Source organism: Microplitis mediator, chromosome 7 (genome assembly GCF_029852145.1).
Source record: "Microplitis mediator isolate UGA2020A chromosome 7, iyMicMedi2.1, whole genome shotgun sequence".
Classification (NCBI taxonomy): Eukaryota; Metazoa; Arthropoda; class Insecta; order Hymenoptera; family Braconidae; genus Microplitis; species Microplitis mediator.
The window spans coordinates 22,561,910-22,587,345 of NC_079975.1; the positions used below are offsets into that span (position 1 = coordinate 22,561,910).

The following is a 25,436-nucleotide window of genomic DNA, read 5'->3' on the forward strand; positions in this document are numbered from 1 at the left end:
CTTAAGTGTCTCACGTCAATGTTTTCCGCAAGGTCATTAAATATTTTTAAGAAGTGACGTAAATAGCCGCGACTGATTACTATTTTGTCGTCAGTCGCGAAAATAAATAAGCCGTGAAATTATTTAACACAGTTGTGATAAATATTCTACACACTAAAGACAAAAAAAATATTTAAATCTGTTTGATTCTCTATTAGCGTCTTCTCGTAAAAAAAAAAAAAAATACGTCACCTAATTATGTTTTCATCCCGCCACAAAAGATTATTTTTTTCGCAGAAGCAAATAATTAGACATAATTTATTAGTATTTACATATTTTAATCATACCAAAATATATATATGATAATGTATTACAGCCTTCTTGAGACTCGTGAGCTTTTTTATTTATTAACACATGCAATAAACCGTGCAGTGCCTTGTATTGTCGGTTGTCCTCGAATTTGTGTGTGCACAGCGTTATTAAAAAATCTCAGGGATATTTTATTCTGATATTTTTTTTACATCCTACTCTCTACAAATGATAACAATAACAATAACAAATTCATTCATCATATATTTTTTTAGCTTGTCCGTTATGGAACACTTGTAAGATCTCGATTCGTTTAAATGAATTTTTTATACACAGAAAAGACAATTTTTGGCGCGAAAAATTTTTACTCGCTCCGAGAAATTCTTTGCATTATCAATTAAAAACAAAAGTTTTTTTGGCGCGAAAAAAAATTTCTTGCATGTGTATTATTAAAATTGATTGTTTTTGAAATTTATCTAGGAATAAAATTCATTTTTTCAAACCCTCAGAGCTCAAATTAAAAAAAAATTGAAATTACTCGTTTTCTGATAAAATTAACTTGAAACGTCAAAAAAATTTCACTAAAAATCAGAGGACGAGATTTTTCTGTTACGGGTTTAATGAATTTAAAAAAATGTCATGATAACGCAGTATCGTCTATACTTTCAACTAAAATTATTTTAGTTGAATACTGAGTGAAAATAAAAAATTCGACAACTTGGGTCAAAAATAAAACTTGATTTAGACTTGGTTTACCAACTCGAAATTTGGAGCCGTTTTTCACAAGACAAACTCGACTTTTTTTTACGTAGATATGAAATATATTGAGTTTGAGCCTTGGGTTAGACTTAACTGGCTTACTTAGTCACGATTTAAGATGAAAAAGTCAAGATCAAGTCGAAATTGACTTGGCTTAGACTTGTTTGACTTAAATTATAAGGCGAAAAAGTCAAAACTAAGGTAAAATAATTTTTATATATTAAGGCGGAAGTAGGGCGAATAAATAACTTTTTTTTGACTTGATTCAGCAAGTCAAAAGTAAGATGAATGACTATCATGCTCGAAGCAAAGACGAATAAGTTCAAACTAAGATCAAAAATTAAAAATAAGTTGAAATAAGTTGAAACTAAGATGAAAAAAGTTCAAAAAGTTTAAAAAAATTTAATTTAAGTCGAAAAAGTCGAGATCTTATCGAAAAATCGTCGGCAAATCGATAACTTCAAAAGAAAAATAAGGTGAAGCAAGCCTGAATCAAGTTTTATTTTTGACCCGGGTAAGAGAAATTTTATTGATTAAAAAATTTTCATTACACTAAAAATCGTTAAAATAATTCTTGAGTCAAGAAAAGTTTTGACTTGAATTTGAAATTTTTATTCAGAATTCTTGTCAAAAGTTCATTTATAGTTTTTTTTTATCGTTGATCTAAAGTTCGAAATTTGCTTATTTTTAATTTTTGAATTGTGGTCAAATTAAAAACACTTGGATTCCGTCGATATCCGTTTGTTTTCTGACTTTTTTTTTGTTAATAAATAAATTTATTCATACATTTAAATATTAAAATAAATAATTCGCTCGATTATTTAAAATGCCAGTAAGCAAACAAAATAAAATAAATTATTGACAAGGGGATGATATTTACCCTTGTGTACAATGGCGCACCCACTTATCGATGTCACTATTACTATTATACATACATATATTGTCATTGTGATACCTTATCCATTTTTACTTTTTTATCTCTTGGTTTTATTTATTTTCTTTTACTCTCCGACCCTAAAAGGTTAAAGGTAAGACACGTTAACCTTGTCAGAGATTGACATAGATCTTTATTGGCATTTAATTATGAAGAAAATAAAATAATGTCTCGTCTGCGGTCACTCTATATAATTTATTTTTATTACTTAGCTAATAAACAATCTCATTACCCGACCGAATTACAATTTTACTTTTTTATCAACTTTTTTTTGAATAATTAACTCGATAATTGAATAAATTATTTTGAGAAAATTTATCCTGTACTTTAAAAATAGGAATGACAGCTCAAATTTTTAAAATATCGGCAAAGTTGATCAGACAGTTTTTGTAGCTCAACAAATTTTCTATAAAAAAGGTATCAATGATTTTTTTTTAAAATTCAATATTTCGAGCTTTGGAAGCTTTTCAAAGCCTAAATATAATTAAATTTAAAAGAAAAGGTACAGGAATTTCAAAATCCAAATTACAGATGAAATGTCAAAAATATCAAAAAAGTTATTCAGACTTTTTTTGTAGATCTTTAAATTTCCAATATAAAAGGTTCTTATAACTTTTGTTCTAGAATCAATATTTTAAGCTCTGAAAGCTTTTCAAAGCCCAAGAAGTATTAAATTTAAAAACAACGGTTCAGGAATTTCAAAATCCAAATGACAGATCAAATTATCAAAAAATTTATTAAGACCATTTTTGTAGACCTTTAAATTTACAATAAGAAAGGCCCTTATAACTTTTGTTCTACAATCAATATTTTGAGCTCTGGAAGCTTTTCAAAGCCCAAATATTATTAAATTTTAAAAAAAAGGTACAGGGATTTGAAAGTCCAAATTACAGATGAAATATAAAAATATCAAAAAAGTTATTCAGACCTTTTTTGTAGATCTTTAAATTTCCGATAAAAAAGACCTTTGTAACTTTTGTCCTAAAATCAATATTTTGAGCTCTGGAAGCTTTTCGAAGCTCAAATATAATTAAATTTAAAAAAAAAGGTACAGGAATTTAAAAATCCAAATGACAGATCAAATATCAAAAATATGAAAAAAGTTACTAAGACCATTTTCGTAGATCTTTAAATTTCCAATAAAAAAGGTCCTCATAACTTTTGTCCTAAAATCAATTTTAAGCTCCAAAAGTTTGTAAAGTTCCCAAAAAAATTTTTCCCGCCTCACATCTAAAAATTGATAATTCAAATTTTTATCCGAAAATTTTTTGGTAAATTTAAAAAAAATGAAACTTGTTGGTTGCACGTTCAATAAAAAAACAATCAACTCCAATTTTTTGCCGCCAATTTCATTTAATCATTATAAATATTATTGTTATTATCATGATCCATCCCCTCCATCTTAAAGAATCCGCGTGCGCTTCCACCACTCCTCAAAAACACCTGTCTTCGTCGTGATAGTAGTGGCCCCCGTCGGACAGACGTCGAGAATAACATAACATGTATCGCGATGCCCCGCTTACCTCAACTCAATAATACCCGCGGCTTCAGCATCGACATACGTGCATCGCGTGTCCGTCTTCCACATATCAGATATCCCAACGCATCTACATCTCTCAACATCTAAAATCAAACTCCAATAAACAATAATCTTCATACCTAAACTAAAATAACCCATAAAAATAAAAAATATATTTTTAGTGCTGTGTTATTTAAATGTCCTCAATATTTTGTTATAAAATATATTTTTACTTTCCATTATTGACATTTTTTTTTTTTAAATTTCGAAATGTCGAATTATTTTTTAGACTCAAAATTTTAAGTTTTGAGTCTAAATAGATAATTTTTAAAATAAGTGAGTCATTTAATTTTTTTTATAAACAAGTGAATTTAAATTAAAATTTTAAACATTTTTATAAATGAGAGAAATTTTTTTACAACCTTGTAATGTGATAATAAATTCAATTCTATTGTAAATTATGATTTATGATAATAATACAAGACAATAAATTAGTGTCCATTATCGGTACTAAAAAAAAATGTATATAAATATATATATCTAGTATGTCTTTATCTATTTAAAAGTTACATATTTATTTTATTTATTTATGTCCACTATATATGTATATATGTATGATATATATATACGTATCAGTGTAATAAATTTCTTATTGTTACTTAAAAATTTTTAGTGCACTGCAATAATATAAAAGCAAGTGATCTTACATTAATTATTTAACAATTGATATAAACACGATAACAAATATATGACACTTTGTCACTAGTCACTTATCGTGTGATTTTATTTATTAAAAATACTTAACTAAAAATTTATTATGATAAATTTGAGTTATCATAAATATTTAATAAAATGACTGTGATTTGTTGGCAATAGTGAAGAGCAAAAAATTTTATGCAGTAAAAAGTGTAGTGCAAATAAATGGTTTTTTGTGTTATATATTGAAGATTTGCTGAATAATATTCTCGTTAAATTATATATTTATTGAGAAAAGATATGAGTCTTAGTGATGTTACTCTCAGAGATATAGGAATGGATCCCAAAGATCAGTACGTTCTTGAGCCGAATTGTAAGTTTTTTTTAATATTTTGTTTATATATAGGTAATATTTTAGATGGAATGTAGGAAATTAGGTGGTTATTATTCGGGAAAGGGGTGAGGATAAAATGGCGGGAGCGGGATTTTTAAAATGATAATTTGAAAACTGTAAATTTGAACTTAATTGCAGTTCTCAAATGGAAAAACCACTTCGGGGACTGACGATTAAGAACAAAAAATAAATACACATATATATAGATATATATACATTTTTTTTTTAGTATATAAAGGCTACAAAAAAAAATTAATAGGTTTTTAATTATTAAATAAAAAAAAATAAAATTTAAAACTTCGATTTTTTTTTATATTTAGACAAATGTTTTCTCGCGCTATTTTATAAATTTATATAGATATAAAATTTATATATAACCCGGCAAAAATTACAGATTGTGATTATTAGACAAGCAATTTAATTTTATCGATCTAAATTAATTGCTCAGCAAAAAACAGAAAACAAAATTAACTGAAGTTACGTTACCGAACAAGGGGTATCAAAAATTTTTTAAATTATTTTTCAAACTATAATTGAATTCCCGAGTCAAAAAACAAATTCTAGTTCAGTCCTCAAAGTGGTAAAATTGGTCATAACTACTACTTTGAGGACTACACTAGGATAACTTTCTATTCTGTTGTCAAATTCTAAATTGATCCTCAAAAACCTCATTGAGAACTTTGAGACTTAAATCCGAAAGTGTTTTTTGACTCGGGATCGAACTTACCCGAGTCAAAAAGCAAATTCTAGTTTAGTCCTCAAAAGCCTCAATTCTTTTGATGTTTTATTTGCCGCCTAGAAAGTAACTCTACTTTAGTACTCAAAATCCTCAATAAGAACTATGAGGTCTAAATGCGAATAATTTATCGATTTTAAATTGTAACTAAGGCCTCAAAATTCTCAACGAATGAAAAGTTATACTTCGGACTTTGAAAAATTTTGGATAGAAAAGGGAGGGGAGAGAATACGTCGAATGAGATTTTTGAGGTTCAAATTTGGATAAAATTATTCCTGTATGTTTTGAGTCTTTGGAGGCACTAATCCAGATCATGTTATTCCAGTTTAGACCTCGAAGTCGTAAAATTGGTCATAACTCTTACTTTGAGGACTAAACTAGGATAAATTTCTATTCTGTTGTCAAATTCTAAATTGATCCTCAAAAACCTCATTGAGAACTTTGAGACTTAAATCCGAAAGTGTTTTTTGACTCGGAATCGAACCCGATTCAAAACACAAATTCTAGTTTAGTAATCAAAAGCCTTAATTCCTTTGATGTTTTATTTGCCGCCCAGAAAGTAACTCTACTTTAGTACTCAAAATCCTCAATGAGAACTATGAGGTCTAAATCCAAATTTGTTTTTTGATTCGGGAATGAAAAGAAATTTATAAATTAATTTTCAGAAATTTTTTAGCCATTACCGAAGTTTAAATAATATATGATTGCTAACAGATATTTAAGTATTTTGTGGTTTGGTCGTTTCTAAACCTAAAATTCATGTTGGATTCTGTGGTGATGAAAAAGAAGGTGGTAATATAAGAACACAAGAACCAATCGACAAATTATACGTCTACCTTAAGCATTCTTTTAAATTGCTTTAGTTCAAAAACCTCAGATCCACATTTTTTTTTTTTTTTTACACCCATTATAATCCAGCCCTCCCCCTTCCCCACATATATATTTATATATATTATAATAACTACTTTAATCTGCTTTATTCTGGATAAAAACGAAAATTTTATTAAATGACCACTTAAAATATTTTTGATAATTAAATATTTCAACAGATAATTACAATTTAAAAATTTATACGATCTACTTAATAATCTTACAATTAATCTGGTAGTATAGCCTATAGTAATACTTAAAAAAAATAAATAAAATATTTCTATAGATAAAAAAAAATAATTAAAATTCATAAGCCGGAGGAAAAAAAACTTGTGGCTGTAAAAATAATGTCAATTGATAATTGAATAATATTTTAATGAAACATTTGAGCTAGATTGAGAAGGAAAATTTTAATAATATTCCTGTTATTATTTTTATTATTATTATAAAAGCTGATTAAACTGGTTCGCTTATTACTCTGAATATTGCATTGATGATACGCATGCTGTGCGTTGTTTTATAGTTATGTCACGGCAACAAAACACGGTGATTCACCTGTACGTTCATTTATCTCGGAATATTTTCAATGAGTCGCATATTATTATTTTAATGTAATAATTAATTCATAGATATGTTCTTATAAATATTTATTTTTTCGAGTACTTGAAGATCGAAACATTTTTCACGCAACGAAAATGAAAACAATTTATGTAATTTGACTCCCGTGTAAAATAAATCATTGAAAAAAGGTTGAAAAACTTTTTTTGAACGATTTTTAAACTTCTGAAAATTCAACTAGAAAACATTTGACAATATTTTTGGACTATTGTGTAAACTTGTTTGACATTCTATTAAAAGTGATACATTTTATCATTTTTTTCAGTGGAAAATATGGTCAGTAAAAACTGATTTTTATTTATTTCTGACCTTTTTTTTCTTTGCTTTTTTGAATTTGAATTTTCCAGTTTGAAAAACGTTCAAAAAAAGATGTACCTGGAAACCAAAACGTTTTTCTCGCAACGAAAATGAAAATAATTCATGAAATTCGTGTCTAATGGCGACTTAAGGGGTAGTTGGGGTGGCCTGTCATTTTCGGGTAACGTGCGAAACATTTACGAAATCTAGATCCAGTAGATTTTTTACTTCTCATTTCTTTTTTCTTATTTTCGTTCCGCGAAAAACGTTCTCATCTTCAGGTACATAAAAAAAGTTGATCGTTGTGTCATGTTTTAAAGTTTAGAATAGTCAATTTTTTTTTTTACAGGCTTTGAAGGTGACTTAAGGGGTGGTTGGGGTGGCCTGCAATTATCGGCTGACGTGCGAAACATTTCGGAAATCTCAATCCAGTAGATTTTTTACCATTCATTTCGATTTTTTATTTTCGTTCTGTGAAAAACGTTTCGATTTTCAGGTTCTTTGTTATGATCCTGAAGTTACCAGACAATTAATAATTTTTGAATTTTTTTTTCTACTAATTAATTACAAAGAAAAAAAAAATCCAAAAATATGCACGTAGGAAATTAAAATATCTATAAGTGCAATTATTTGAAATATTTTTTAGTTCTTAAAAAAATCCAAAATTTGTTAGATGTCGGCCAAATTCACTATCATATTTTTTTCAACATTTCAAATTTTTTTTAAATTTAAAGTTCGAAATGTTTATTTTTCATGACGTGATGAAATTTTTTTTGGAATTTTAGTACAGAAAGAAAATTAAAAAAGTCTGTTTTGAATTTTCCTTGTCGTTTAAATTGATGGGAAAGCTTTCAAAATTTTTACAAAAAAGATTCTGATAATTTTTACCCTAAAATCAAAATTATAAATCATTGCGGTAATTTTAATTATTTTTTTGTGGCTCTCAAAATTTTCTAAAAATAAACTTTCAGTCTAAATAAATTTTTCGGCTTAAGTTAATATTTAAATATTTTTTTTAAAACCAGAAGAATTTTTTGAATAAATAATAATAATAATGAAAACTCAGAATACAAATAATAATTATAGAAAAATGTTTTTATTACTCTTATCGTATTTTTACAAAATTTAATTCGCAGCGTAAAGATAAGAAAATTTTTTTTAAACTTTAAGTGTGAAAATATAAATTATTATTATTGTTATTATATTATTTAATACAGTACCTGGAAACTCTTTGTCTCATTATTCTAAATACCATTTTTTTTTTTTTAAACAAATAAAAAAAAAGTACAAGAATTCGTAATTTTATTTTTTTTAACATTTGTAATTTCGTGTACTACTTATTCATAAAAAAAAAAATAATTTTAAATTATAATGAGTTATTGTGCATATATGTATATCATATATTTATTTAACTGTATGTATGAATGTTGTTACTCAACAAACATTACCAAATTTAATAACTCTATCAGCAAAACAATATTTTTAAGTCAACATCACGTAAAATCCTAAACATCAAGGAATTTTTTAAAAAAATATTATATTAAATGAGGGAAAATAATTTTTTGATTATTTTTCAAAACGGTAAATTATAAAAAAAAAAATATTTGGAAAAATTGCACCTATAGTTTTTAAAATTTTCTACATGTGCATATTTTTAGTTTTTTTTTTTGTAGTTGATTTGTTGAAAAAAAAAAATCCGAAAATTGTTAATTATCTGTTAACTTTAGGATCATAGTCAGCCGAAGTCTAATAATTTTTGGATGATTATTCAAAGCGATAAATTATAAAAAAAAAAATATTTGAAAAAATTGCACCTTTAGTTTTTCAAATTTTCTACATGTGCATATTTTTAGTTTTTTTTTTTTTGTAGTTGATATTTTCAAAAAAATATCCGAAAATTGTTAATTGTCTGTTGACTTTCGGATCATAGTCAGCCGAGGTCTAATAATTTTTGGATTATTTTTCAAAACGATAAATTATAAAAAAATTGCATTTATAGTTTTTCAAATTTTCTACATGTGCATATTTTTAGTTTTTTTTTTTTGTAGTTGATTTGTTTAAAAAAAAATCCGAAAATTTCTTATCGTTACCATTAAATTAAACTAATTATTCCTTGAAATTAATCACGATTTTTGTATCACACAAAAAAATGAAATTATCCTTAACCTGGATCGCTGTTACCAAAAGTTAATGATTCTTATCAAAAAAAAAAAAAAATAATAACCATTATATAAATAATTGTAATCGTAATTAAATACGTGATAAATAGTAACTGTCGATTTCGCCTGTCAAGAGCAAAAGACCGGAGCGATTTCTTGTTGTTGTAACCGCATACAAGTTCAAGGCCGTTATGCTCAGCGATGCGTCTGTTAATTTCTCACGGCCACTTCCGCTTTTATTTATTATTTATTATTTATTTACACTATTCTCCGACATTGTAATTAACGTATTTCAATTTTCATTTTACTTTCGTGGCCCTCAATCGTTACAATGTCAATTTTCAAATTTTTTATCCTTTTAATTTTTTTCTTTCCGTAATCAAAAGTTTCTGTTGCATTTTGGGCATGCGCAAAATTTTGTATTTCAAATACTCCTTTGAATTATTGACGTTTCAAATTTTTATCTCAACGTTCCTCGATCCGAGGTCGCGAGTTCGAATCCAACTCAATGACTTTTGTCGTTTTTTTTTAATTCATTCCTACTCAAGTCTCTTATCAATTTAATCAATCGCATATTTTTTTCTTTAAAAAAAAAAAAATTGCACACTTATTAAGTATAATTATGAAATGACATAAAATAATTATTTATCACAGCAATGTGCGGAAAAAAAAAATTGTAAAAATATAATTTAACGAATATATTTACAATCTGATTAATTTATTGCGTCTCGTACCGGACAAAATATAAATAAACCATAACTCCTTGGCTGTCACATTCAGCTCACGTGAATTTTTTAATTTTTTACACTTAAAAGATAATAGTAAAGATACATATATATTTATATTACACATAATGTTTCCTGCTTCGCAGCGATCTATTACGTGACGATTTATTTATATTAAAATTTAAATCTTATCATACATCACTTGACACAATATTTAGAGCAATAAATAATGTCATATATTTTTTTAACGAATCTCTTAATCTCGGCTACTAAAAAGCTCAGACAAAATCTCTTATCAGTTACATTATAAATTGATTGTATGACAATGGAGATAAAATAATTTTTTTTTTCATTTTTGTATCCAATAGATTGCGGTAAATTATAATTAATTACAATTACTTATTTTTTTTTAATCATCAATGATTAGTGATAATCATACAATGATTTGTTATTTTTCATCGACAGATTTTATGTCTGATAGTCCGAGTGATCATAAATGATCCTGATAAATTTATATATACATATATATGAGTAATCGATAATTAGTAATTATGTATGAGTTGAGGCAATTATGAGTTAAAAATAAACAATTTACTCCGCGTACGACGGACTTAAGATTCATAATTAATTTTTATGTCTAGATGAATTTTGATTCATTGTTTGTAATTTTATTTTTAGTGTTTTTATTTTAAAAATAATTTATAGAACAAAAGATGTTCCTGAAGAACGGAACGTTTTTCACGCAACGAAAATGAAAAATTTATGGCCTGCAATTTCCGGCTGACATATTAGCGCGTATGCGAGACATTTCAAAAATTTAGATTCAGTAGATCTTTTACTTTTCGTTTCGTTTTTTATTTTCGTTTCACCAAAAACGTTCCGATCTTCAGGTACATGACAAAAGTGAATATTTTATAGGTTGAAAATTCGCGAATGTATGGAAAAAAAAAATTTGGATAGACAGAAAAAAAGATTTTTGGAGGTAAAAATATTTTGCATTTTGAATTGGAGACGAAAATTTTCTTGGGTCGATTCTTTTCTTCAATAAAATTTTCAGTGTAAAAATTTTTTGGAGAAAATAAAAATTTTCTTGAGGCGAGTAAAAATATTTTTTTGCCGAAAAATCCTTTTTTTCTGTGTAGTTTATAATAATGTCAGGATTTTTTTCCAATCCAATTGGATATTGAGTCGGGTATACTTCATCAGCTTGGAATAAATTTTGTATTGCAGTAGGAAAATCTAAAAAATTTTAATTATCTAATAGATAAAAAATTTTTGAATTTCATTTCTTGAAATTTATGAGATGAATGAAATCAGGCAGCAATAAAAGTAAATTATTTAGAAAAAGAATATAATCGATTTAAAATCAGATCTGACTAGTAGATTATGAATTATCTGATACAATCTTAAGAAGGTAATTTTTTAAATTTATCATAGATGGCTTTCGAAGTTGATTAAAATTACTTTCGCGGCCATCAAAGAAGACTTTAAAGACCAAGATCTGATATTATTTTGATACATATGGCCACTATAGTTCACTATATAGAGTAAAGGTTTTTGGGCCACTTTTGAACACTCAAAAATTTTTAATGAACTAATTAGTGAAATACCCAATTAATTTTTAACTGTGTTTAGACATATTTTTTTTACACCATTACAATGTAAGTTTTCCTTTTTATACTTTTTGATTACACTGTGAAAATTCGGGAGTGAGTACGGATTTTATTTAAAACCGAATTCCGTCACTTGGACTTCTGGAGTTTAAAAAAATTCACTCTGCATACGGAGTAAATATGAAGTTTGTTTTTTCAGCGGAGTGATCTGGATTTTATTCAAATCCACATTCACTCCGATTCGGAGTTTTAATATTAAAGTAAACTCCCCTACGGAGTGAATTTCACTCAAGGAAATTAAATAAAGAAACCCCATTCACTCCAAACTTACTCCGGATTTCATCCGCTTCCGAAAATTTTTAGCAGTGTAATTAAAATAAAATGTTAAATGCTCAAAATTGGAGTAGTGACCAAAAACGGTACCTCTACCCTATCAAGTGGAAAAATTTACGTAAATATAGCTATCAGCCATACAAATTTTTGAAATTTATATTCATCACTATTTTTTAAAATTAATTTAATAGTTAAAATTCTTATGTTACACAGAAAAAAGAATTACTTGGCGCAAGAAATATTTTGAAATATGAATTGAAGACAAAAATTTTTCTTGGCTCAAGAATTTTTTTCTCGCCTAAAAAATTTTTTTCTTGTTCTAAGAAAATTTTTGTTCACCCCAAGAAAACTTTTGTTTTCAATTTATAATACGAAAAATTTCTTGGGTCAAGTAAAAATTTTCTTGGAACAAAAAATCCTTTTCTTCTGTGAAATTTAAAGATTTTTTAAATAAAAAATAAAAATAACTTCGACTTGAGTTAACTTACGTACTTTTAATTGTATTACGTTGATGGTAATTTTAATGAAACCTATAACGGAAACGACCCGTCTTTTAACGATGTTGTTAATTTTACGTCGTAATAGTAACAATCGAGATTTATGGCCGCGATAATTTTTAAAATTGGATTTTTTTCATCCATTAATTATCCATCTGCTCATATATCTCTAGCTCTACCTCGTGATTCTAATGTCAAAAATGATTTATTTTTAAAAAAATTCCAACTCAACAATCTATGAAAATTCCATCTCCTTAAATAACAATAAATTATTGTGCTGTTTTTCTTATATAATCGTTGACATAATAATGATAGAAAAAAATAGAAAAAAAATGAAAATGATAAAGGAAGTATGCTCTACAAATACACAAGTTATCGAGGTCGAGACCGTATTAGACATAATCGAGTAAGATCTCGATTTGTGTCTATTGATTATTATTATTATTATTATTTTTATTATCATTATCTACATGATAGTTTTCTCACTAAACGATCCCACGAGTGTACATCGATCGCATTCTGTAGAACCATTAAAAGCAAATGGATCGTACGATCGATCGATCCATCCGTTCGTGGATCCATCGATCGAACATCAAAACTGGTTTATTTATCCGTGAATGGGAACTACCGTCACCATAGCACATTTATATATATATATATGTATATATGTATGTATGTATGTAAGATACTAATAAAAAGTTAGCAATTGAAAGAAAGGTACTTTCAAATGAAACGAAATGTAGTAATGAAAAAAAAAACATGATCCAAGAATTTAATCGTATTATTTTTTATTTATTAAATTTTTTATTAGTGTGAGTTATTTTCACTTTTTTACGTATTTTACACTGTAAAAAATCAGGAGTGAATTCGGATTTTATTTAAATCCACATTCACTCCGGTCCGGAGTTTTAATACTTAAATAAATTTATATTTAATAGAAACAGCTGTTAATTAGAAACATAATTATTTAAATAAATAATTCATTCAGATATTAATAATTAAACTTAAAATATTATCTTTTTAATTTATAAAATGTTTTAGTAACTCACTAAATTATAATTTCATATATATAGTACATAGTGAAAATATTAAATTATTGAATAGCTATAGTGACATAGTTTTATGGGAATATTTTATATTTCGGTGCAATATGAAATGTTATCTCGTGGTATGGTTGATGTAAGTCATTCGACAGTTTGTGACTCAGTGGAATTATATTTACTAAAGTTTTATTATCAGCTGGTTATAATTTTTAAAAATCATTTCGCGTTAATATATGGAAAGGGAGCTCGTAATGATTTACGTGCTCAATATAGGGTAAGAGCACTAGTACCCAGTCCCTAACCAGTAGCCAGCCGGTCATATACTTTAACATTGGCTCAAAATATAGATAGATATAATTTAACATGAGGTGGCTGGCTACTGGTTTGGGGCTGGGTACTGGTGCTCTTACTCTAAATGTCTAAATATCGAAGACCTAAGCTCATTATGGATTAGTAATTTTTTTTTTAATTAATATTTTCCGAAACTCCTCTTCGGAGTTAAATTCACTCCAAGAAAATTAAATAAAGAAAAAGTCATCCACTCCGCGTTTACTCCGCAAATTTTTTACACTGTAAATGTAAATTTCGATAATCTTATTGAAAAAATAACTGTACTGTAGGTTAAATTTGATTTTAATTGATAAAGCTGCCACTAGATGGCCAAAAAAAATAATTTCTCAAAAGTAGAATAATGATTAAACCTGATACTTAACTGATAATTATTTTTCTAAAAACTTCAACTCAACTGATTCAAATTTCTGAACTTAATAAAAAACGCGAAATTAAAAAATTCTATGACGTCTATTCTCGATAAATTATTTACCGGGTTTTTTCAATAACTAGACACATAAATAATATATAAATGTATATATGAGTAAATATGTTAAATAAAGAGGTAATAAACTCGTCAATATTTTTTATTATAAATTTTTTTATTATTTACTCGTTGTTTCCTCGAAACTTGAGTTTAAAAAACCGTAAATTCTCACAATATTTTTTTTAACAAAACAAGTACATAAATATTAAGTGTCAAATAAAAATTGGTATGTCATCGTCGATAATTGTCAAGTTTGAGTAAATATTTTGAATCGAGAAAATTTAAATTTTACATTAACGTTGTGAGAAAAATAAAAATAATCGATTACTATTGTCGTTAAAAACGATTATTTAATTTTAATATTTTTATAAAGAGAAAGTATTTATCATCATAGATTTTATTTGTCGAGGTGAGATATAAAATTTCCTATAGTAGGTATAGTGTTAGACACCTCGTTGAGATAAATTATGAAATTTATGTAGCAGTTATAGTGTAATATATTGTAGGAAATGAAAATAAGATCAAATCAAATTAAACCGACAGCAATAATTTTTTTTTGACGCCTGTAAGTGATATCATTACATATAAATTTTTCATAATTCATATATATATCTATATATGTATGGTATTATTTTCGAATTGGATGTATAAGAAAGCAAGTCACGCGTTTGTCTTACTTTCACTGACAACTGACACGTGGAAATAAGAGAGGAATCAATTGTGACAGAAACCGCTCGTTAAAAAAAATAAGTCACTAAAAAAATTTTTAAAAGACAGAAAATCGATGACTATCAAAATTACTAAAGTCAAATTATGTAAATTAACTTTTTGAAAATTTTTTTGATGATATCGATGTGCCGACACGATTTCTCTGTCCTGAAATAAATATTAAAATTATTTTCAATTCTAATATAGAAAAAACCGGGCACGAATCGCTGACCCGAAAATTTGGTGGGACAAATTAACGTCCACGTGGATGTCTCAAAATTCAAATGTCGATGAAAATTTAGCTGATTTATTTTAAAAAATTTTACCAAATTTTGACTCACGTGTGCGAGAAAAATTTTGATTTAATTATTTGAATTAAAATTTCCAGTCCTAATTTCGATTTCTAAAATTTTAAAGAAATTTCAGTGGTCCAAATTACCGCATGTTTTTATTGGCTCTTAGCTTATAAAAAAATGTTGCGCTCTTGTACTTTTATTTTATAAAATATTCTAGCGGGTCCATTTTATTCCCCTATAGACATTTTGAATTCTCTTGATTTTTTTTTTTCAAAAATGATAAGGACATCGAAATTGAATAAATTTAAACTGTATAAAATAACTAGGAATCAGAAAAAAAAAAATCTGAAAACCGCCTGACCCTGCGGACCAGTCCCAAAACTTCTCACTGTTTTCGAGCTCAGGCAGCTCAAAAACATTATTACTTGTAAATTTTTGAGCTCGAAAAACTGTTAGACCGACAAAACACACATTTCACTGAAAAAAAATAATTTTTGTCCGACGATATCTTTGGAATGAATAACCCGATTCAAACATTCTTGGTAGCAATCGAAAAAGCTCACCAAGACTTAGAACTAATTACATTTTGAGGCGAATCGGGCAAGTGGTTTATGAGATATACGCAAAAAACCTAAAAAAAAAAATTTTCATTTTCTATTTTTCGTATAACTTGCATTGAAAAAAATAAATATTTGTCCCAAATAAATCAATTTATTTGTGGCTTTTTTTTTTAATATTTCTTAATGACGAATAAATATATTTGGTACAACAAAATATGACAGTTGATCCAAATAATTTTATAATTTGACGGAAATATATAATTTATTTGTGGTAAGTAATTGATATATTTGTGGTAAAGATATTAAATTTGTGATAAATAAATCACTTATTTCACGCAATTAAACTACTCAAATATATTATATCTTTTTCACAACTAAATATTTATTTGGCCATATCCAAATATACGATATCTTTGGCTCAAATAAATCTTTTTTTCAGTGTGTAAACTACATGACCGATCGTCTCCAAAATCTAATCAATTTTAAAGCCTTGGTGAGCCTTTTCAATTGCCACCAAAAACGTTCAAATCGGTTGATTCGTTCCAAAGATATCTTCGGACAAAAAAAGTTTACTCACACACACGGACGTCCATCCGGAAATAGACAGAAACAGCTTCCTAGGACCTCAAAATGTCGACATCTGATGAAAACTCGATTTTCGAAAACCGGACCAAGACCTATAACTTCCATTTTTTTGAAAATTTCAAATTTTCATGGCGGGAAGTTTAAAATTATCATGTTAAAGATCTCGTCCCGTCCCAGCCTATTCATTAATACGGAGTCAAAGTAAATTAATAAATATTGTAGAAAGTGAATGAATAAATAATGAAATCTGGCCCTTATATTTAGTAGGCCATGAAAGAAATTAAATTTTAATGATACGAAGGATGATAAAATAACAGTGTCTACAATAGTATTTATTACTTATTATTAATAATAGAATTGACTAGCTATTAAAATAACAAATGACAAAATAATGTTATCATTATCATATTTAATGAATGAATAAAATTATAATAAATAATTAATAAAATTAATAATACTGAAGAATGCTGGTTAAATAATAATTTAATTTCTTGGATGTTACGCGTATCCGTGTTGCATAGACATTTTAATTGAGTAGTTTAATCATTAGCACGTGTTACCTTGCTTCCTATTTTATCGAAAGGTCTTTGGCGAGTACTCAGTCGTTACGTGAATGACAGGATGATTATAAAGTTACTTTGTTGTTCTTTGTGTGTTTGTTTTTTTTCTTTTTGCATATTCTTATTTATACAGTAGACGGTTCGCTTTCACGTTAAAAAATAACAACAAACTACAAGTAATTAACATTAATTCTAACAGGAGTCTGATAAACTCTTTCTCGAATTTTATTATCGATGGAATTCCACTTGAATAAATATGTAGTAAATAAATATTATATCAATAAATATTTTAGATAATGAAGTTGATATTTTATTGTAAAGAGTTTCACTTATATATAGACATATATATGCTGTCAAGTGAAAAGATCCATGTTTATATTATCTCCAGACTTAATTTACATGAAACATAATAATACACATTCGGATATTTACGTTGTTTATACTACGAATTATATTAATCAATTCATTGTATCGAAATTATGCAATTGAGGTTTTTAAAAAATACAAATAGACCATACCCATGAAAAATGAATCATACATGGCCATATATGGAGCATTCATATATGGCCATGTATGGAAATTGGCCAGGCACTAAATTGAAAAAGAAAAAAAATTTTTTTAATCATTTTGGCGACGCAGAGATTATCAGATATGTGAATAATTGAATTCCTAATCGAATTGGAAATTTTTAATTCAGAGAAAAAACGCTAGATTTATTAATGACCGCACCCGCTTCAGTAGGATTCGAACCCGGGACCTTCCGTACGAGAGACCGACATTTTGACGACTAGGCTATGCAACCGACAGTTTTCTATAGAAATTTGATAAAAAATTATGTTTTCCAAAATTATTTTGAATCTTCATTTATGAGATATCATCATTTTTGTACGACTTTGAGTGTCCCAAAATTATTTTTCAGGAATTTTTCAGTGGACTCTTTATAAAAGTTAGTTATCTTCAATAATTTTGTTTTTTCGGCAGCGTCATTCATTAACAGTACTACAAATCTGTTTTTTCACTCAGATTAGATACAAACAATTTTATTATAGTCATCTTTTTTAAATAAATAAAAAAAAAATTTTTTTCTATTCAAATAATCGAGCAGAAAATTTTTCGGGACCGTCTCTTCCAATGAAAACTCACAACTAACATTTTCATATTTGTCTCTACACAAATATTAGGGTGACCCGAAAATCCGATCCACTTTTTTTTAGTCAGATGAAAATTTTCAGATTTTGGTGAATCTGAACTTTGAATTTTTTCGAGCGACTTGTGAATATAAATTTTAAGGCTTTATTTGAATCTGAGTGTTCAATGATTCTAATTTTTAAAAAGATTTATTTGCATAAATAAAACTGAAAAATTCTCATGCGAAATTGAAAAAAATATTGAAGCCAGGCAAAATGGGACCGCTAAGGAAATAATAAATTTCGTGCACTTGAGCACAGGAAATTTTCTTTTTTTGACTTCTATTTGAAGTAATTCTCTCAAAGTTTCAGTTGTTACAGAAAAAAAAATTAGTGTATAATTTTTTTATAAAATTTCAATCTATAAAATATTTCCAACGTTTTCCTTTTGTAAATATTTTTAACACCAAGGGAAGTCCGTAAAATATCAATAACTCATTTTATTTATCTCTAAGTGATAAAATCATTGAGATGCAAAAATTGAATCTTTAATCTAAAGATTTTTATCACTGACATTAATATTTTATTACTCAATAACAAATATCTAGTAGTATATATATTTATATGTAAGTAAACAAATAAAATAATAATCGTTTTACATCAACAAATTTCCGCGCAAAATATTTTGACGTCGCTACTCGCGAAAATAAACGGGTTCTAAATAATAATTATGTTTACATTTATTTTTATCTTGGCTGCTGTAAACTTATGAACAATAGAAAAATTTATAAAAATAGTTGTCGTTGCTGGGGACTTACGGTCGTCTGCAAGAAAATTATAAAATGATAACACAATTATTACATTTCTTATCTTTATCAATAATTATCGCGACACACCTTTTGCTAAATTAAGTAAATAGTTATTGTTTTATTATTGTCTCTATAAATATATACATATAAATATACACAAGGTATTAAAAAAAAAAAAAATTTATTTTATCAATTCAAATTTAAAAAGTGGCTTTGAATTTGAATTATTTCGTTTCTGACGTAGACTACTTACAAATTAAATTTTCTTTTAACTTTAAAACTAATTAACGTAAAAGTCAATTTGAATTTCTGATAACTTGACTCCATAACTAAAAATGTTGATAAGTTATCGTATAATAATATAAAGGAAAAGAAACAAATACTAAATTTCATTTATATTCTGATAAAAATTAAAATTAATGACAATAATTATTCGTAAGAAATTTTGACTGAAATTGATAAATTTTTTTGACCTGAAATTTTGACTAAACTATTGAACTTACGGACTAAATCAAAGAATACTTTTTTTTAGATAATTAAATTTCCTACAAAATTGCATATGTGTATTTTTGTCATATTTTCAATAGTTTAATCAGAATTTAATTTTATACAAAAAATTATTTAAAAAATAATGGCGGTGGTGATTACAAAATATAAGTATTTGAAATTTAAATTACGAGCCATCTATTGAAGATACGATGAAAGTCCATAGGAACAAATTTATAGGGGATAAAATTTTCTGCAAAAAATAATTCATTGGATTTTTCGGTTGACCCAATAGTTTATAAGTTATTTGAATTACAACTTTTATTTAAATGAAATTAAAAATCTTTTTGAAGAAATAATAATAATAGAATAAAATAGAACGTCATGTACATTAAATTAACGCGTGAACAGTAATTATAGACATTTAATTACAGCGTGATCACTAAATTGTGATAATAAATTTAAGTGTAAGATTTCTTTTTAATTATTTCTAAATATTTGAAAATTTAAATAAAGTACGTGGTTTGATAAAAATTATATTTTAAGTTTAAAAAAAAAAACTAAATATTACCAGACAATAATTCATATTTTTATCTTTGTGATATTTATATTTTGTCATATAAATCATGAATTCTTTCTATTACTCAACGACAAAAATGACGTAAACGTCATCTTGAAAATTTAAAAAATAATCTAATATTGACCTTCGCACTGTAATATTATTTAATTTTTTTTTTTTAACGTCTCTTGCATTTCCAGTTTATGTTAATTTTGTCATAATATTTGTCATTAATAATAATTACTAATATAACCTTCACAAAATAGTAACAAAATTCGTTCACACGGAGAAAAATGTTGGCTCGAAACCTACACATTTTTATTATGCTGTCGTCCAAACTTGAAACAGGAAGTAAAGCATCCAAAAATTTATTAATGTATGAAAGTAATTGTTATTAAAGCTTATCGATAAGTTTTTCGGGCGTATTAAGTATTGTGATACAGCATAATAATTTTTCGTATACAAAAAAAAGAATCGGCCCAGTACTGGGTCGTGAATGGCTGCCAATTTCGAAGCATCGGCCGAAGATCGGCTAAATATCGGATGATAACGGTATGCCAAGCATGGCAATCGCAAGCATTGGTCAATCGTGGCAATCAATCATCGGCCAAAGCTTGGTATCAAGAGCACTCGATCAAACCGTTGGCCAACGAACGGCTGCCAATGATTCACCATGCACGGGCCAGTATAAGCCATTTTTTTTATTGGCCAATCATTGCAAGCCAGGCATCGGCCGATCTATGGGAAAATTTCGAAGCTCGGCGATTTTGTATGGATATAAGCATGATAATTTTTTGGATGCTTCACTTCCTGTTTCAACTTTGGTCGACAGCATAATAAAAATTTGTAGGTTTCGAGCCAACATTTTTACTTTTAATAAAAATTTCCCTTAAACTATTAAATTAATTGACTTAATTTGAAGATAATCAAATTTTTTACCCAAACCTCACCGTATTTTTTTTATATTTTCAAATCCGCCCTAATTTTCATTAAAGAAACAAAAAAATTTTTCTATTTAATTGTTAAAATCAAAATTCTCACAAAACTATTAGAGATACCGTTAAAATGCACATCCATAAATTTGTAGAGCACAAAATAATCTACAGAAAAGGTATCTAAAGATTTTTTAATAAACTCAATAGTTTCCAAGTTATTTTAATTAAAAGTTATCGCTTGAGCTAACAAAAATAAATAGGAAGTAAAATAATGCCATAAAAATTATAATTAAACAATACAATAGATAATTTAATAATTTATCTATTTTTTATTTTTTTTTTTTATGATATACAGCCTGTATTAACGATAAATCCTTGGCGCGACCTTGTTTAAGTACAAAGCTCCGTACAGTAACCACTAGTGCTCACTGTACTAATAATCGTCGTCATGTTGTCTACTATCATTATTTCCCGGCTAGAGTCAAGTCCAACTACACAATAAAAATATTATATATTATATACATACTATCAATAATAATCACATATATATTGAAATATATTTATAATATTCAAGCAGTTGGAAACACGCCAACTTTTTTTAAAAATAAATTCCGTCTCTCAGAAGTCTCCTCTAATCACAAGTTCGTGACCTTTTATATATTCCGACAATTTTTTTTATATTTATAAATAATAAAAAAATATCGATTACTTTTTAAATTTTAATAACTTCCGGTTGTCTAATACCATTAATATACATTTTTTTAAGAATATATCACGACATTTAAACGGGTGGTGACATTATTTATAAACTATTAGGGTCAGGGCGGGCAAAACGGACCAGCTGAAAAAAAAAGTAAATGAATTTATCTTTCTTTCATTTCAAACTCCATAAATCAGTGTTCGAAATTATAACCCAAAACCTGGGTGTCAATTTAGAAAATTTTAAGATTCCAAAAAATAATACGTGTAATCATTTTTCAATGTTCAAGTTACGAATGTTAACCCGGGTCAAAATATCAAGCCTCAATCTAGCCTCATCGAACCCAAGTAAGTCTCAATCCAGCCTCACTGAGTAAAAAAAGCATTTTGAGCCTCAAATAATGCTCACAGAGCCTCAATGAGCCTCAAATGGTGATTAAAGAGCCTCAAATAATACTAATCGAATTTAAATTACAAAGTCGAGACATGGTTCATTCGAGGTTTATCGAGGCTTATTGAGGATTTTTGACCCGGGGAGCATCATTTGAGGCTCATTGAGGCTCTTTTTTTACTCAGTGAGGCTGGATTGAGGCTAGATATTGTAACGAATGTGAAACTGATCTTTAAAATATTTGAATAGCTAGAAAACAAATGCCTTCTTCTCTTGTTTTATAGATGCGCGACTAAAGTCAGTCAGTCATATATTGACAACTAAACAGCATAGTCTTGTATCAATAAACTATATCGCTCTCTTGCTTTCTTTACTGCTGTTAATTGTAGTGTTGTTATTTATAATTTAAGTGTGTTATTATTGTAGTGTATAAGTGATATTAATTAAGATACCAGTTACTACAATTTGGTGTCAGAAGTGGGATTCGAACCCACGCCCATAAATGTGGACTGCGATTGTAGTAACTGGTATCTTAATTAATATCACTTATACACTACAATATTATGACCCGGGAAAGTTCAAATATTTATTTTTACTGCATAGACAATAAATTTTAATATTCATCTTATAATTATTTACGTTTTAACCCTAATCGGTGAACATGGATCGTTTGAGTCCAAATATTCTACTGTAAACAGCCTACATGCCTCCGAATTTTGATTAAAATCTTTATTGAAAGAGGAATTTTCAGGGATGGCAATAACTCTATCGCATAGTTATAAGTCCAAAGAAGACCTACGAATTTATTTGGGTTTTTCCTTACAGAATAACACAGTTCAATAAGCGGCGGTCGCTAATGACCCATGTTCAACGTTTACGGTTAGGGTTGATTATAAATTAAAAAATTACCATTTAGAATGATACTATTTACTGATCACTTTATCATTATTATTACTTGTCGTTTCTCAATTTATATAGTTCATTTTTTTCCGTGTAGCAAAGAAGACATCGTGTGTATTTTTTTATTGAGTCCACTGAAAAATTCCTGAAAAAAAATTTTGGGATACTCAAAATTGTATAAAAATGATTATAAGAGCCGTAATAAATGAGGATTCAAAAAAAATTTTGAAAAAAAAAAAAACGATTTTTATCAAATTTCTAGAGTGATTCGTTTCGCCAACTCAGTCCCGTTTCTCTCATATATATGTGTATATATATTTTTAAAAAATATTAACAATGAGTTATGCCCTTGTACTGTTTATATACTTGATTGTTAATTATAATAACATGAAATATAAAAATAATGAGAATACGTAAATATATATAATGTTAATATATATACGTTTAAATATTTAAGTGACCTGGATTTATGAATTCTTTGTATTGATCTATTTATCGGTACTGTCGTTATTGTAATTTTTATTTTAGTTTAAAGTTTGCGATTATGCATGAGTCAACTGACAGTTAACCACGTGCCAATGCCACTAGATAATACTCTTCTTACACTTGTTACTTGTACTTGTATTTATTTAATAGTGTTTCTTTGTAATAAGTACAAGTGTAACAGATTGTGAATTGTTATGGATGATTGAGACGGAATTTATTAACTTGTGATAAGCTTTTATTGGAAAATAATATTTACACATATTTTCAATATAGATTAGAATACAATAGTTAATTATTATTATTGTTATTGTTAGGAAATTTTTTTTAAAAGTGGGAATCAGAGTTTGAATTCTGGTAAATTGTTAATTATTGGGTTTAAAAAAAAATTCGTTTTTAAAGTAATATTGCCTACAAAAAAAAAATTCAATGACCTTACATGTAAGTTCGATCCCGAGTCAAAAAACACATTCGGATTTAAGTCTCAAAGTTCTCAATGAGGTTTTTGAGGATCAATTTAGAATTTTAAGATTGACAACAGTACAGAAAGTTATCCTAGTTTAGTCCTCAAAGTAGTAGTTATGACCAATTTTACCACTTTGAGGACTAAACTGGAGTAACATAATCTGGATTAGAGCCTCAAAATACTCAAAACATACAGGCACAATTTTATCCGCATTTGAACCTCAAAAGTCTCTTTCGACGTATTCTCTCCCCTCCCTTTTCTATCTAAAATTTTTCAAAATCCGAAGTATAACTTTTCATTCGTTAAGGATTTTGAGGTCTTACTTATAATTTCAAATCGATGAATTATTTGGACCTCATAGTTCTCATTGAGGATTTTGAGTACTAAAGTAGAGCTGCTTTCTGGGCGGCAAATAAAACATCAAAGGAATTGAGGCTTTTGAGGACTAAAATAAAACTTGTTTTTTGACTCGGGATAGTTTAACCATAATTTAAGTCAAAATTTTATTTGGAAAAATAATAATAAAATCAAAAAAAATTTGAATCTTTATTTTTGTGCATTTTCAGCCATTTTTTTTTCAATAATAAAAATTATGTTGACTAAAAAATATAAAATTGAATTCTTCTATGATATATAATTGTGATAATTAGAATTGTCTAATGATTGTCAAGACGCAAAAGAAAAAATTAAGTAAAAGCCCACGTAAAAATGTTAGTTAGTAACCACAAGCAAAGGTCAGTTATAAATGACCCCATAATGATAACGTTCGCTCAAGAAATATGATGTGAAAAATATCTGTGTGCTCTTGAGAGCCATATCAGGTTGTATTGTGCGTAAGTTGTAGTAAAGTGTAGGCGTTTAAATTTAATTCTTAACATTTATTCAATGAGTACTTAAATGCTGGTGACAAATTGTTACGTTGGCTTTTGTGCTTCGTGTATTCACTTTTAAAAAGACTCTCACTTGTGACAGATATGATTATTTAGTAAAGTGCGTTTGATTTTTCGTGTTTATTTAGTATTTACTATTTATTATTTTTATTCTATTCCGCGGTTATCAATGATTCATGTGTTTTTCTGAATATTTTATAACATTGTTTATTTGGTTTATCTTTTGACAAGTTTTAATATATATTATATATATTTATGAAACCGGAACTTGGTGAGTTAAGTATTTATTTATGATCTCATAGACTAAAAAAAAAAGAAATACAATATATGAGAAATCTATAGCTGTAAAGTGATAGGTGTTTTTTTCGAACGCCCATTAAAAACTACTGAATATTTTGACACGAAATTTGTACTATAAACTTATGCGTATTTCAAATATTTTTTAAATCAAATAAAAGAACACTGGAACCAGACCCCGTTCGATTTGGCTCAAAAATTTTTCTCTTTTTTTACTCGATCGAAAACATTTCTCAGAATTTTGTCAAATATTTTTACCCAACCAAAAAAAAAAAATCATGAATTTAAAAAAAGGCTTCTTTTCCAAAAAGCCGAAATTTTTTCAAAAATTGACGTTTTTTTTTCTCAAAATTGTCGTTTTCAAATGCAATTTTTGAATACCCCGCG

The 25,436-nt window shown here is 27.2% G+C and overlaps 1 protein-coding gene across 18 annotated transcripts in view; it reads left to right on the top strand.

The window, feature by feature from the left end:
- LOC130672066 (WD repeat-containing protein 48 homolog) overlaps nt 1-25,436 on the top strand; it is a 98,827-nt gene that overhangs the window by 16,326 nt on the left and 57,065 nt on the right. For 2 of the 18 annotated variants that reach the window (XM_057476294.1, XM_057476296.1), the window contains exon 1: nt 4,368-4,569. The exons of 9 other annotated variants lie outside the window; for them this stretch is intronic. In XM_057476294.1, coding sequence (XP_057332277.1) covers nt 4,497-4,569 — 73 coding nt within the window. In that variant the 5' untranslated portion in view covers nt 4,368-4,496. Of the gene's footprint in view, nt 1-4,367; nt 4,570-24,508; nt 25,024-25,436 lie in introns of those variants that run through there. 7 more of the 18 variants (XM_057476306.1, XM_057476308.1, XM_057476316.1 and 4 more) reach the window with 5 other exon arrangements.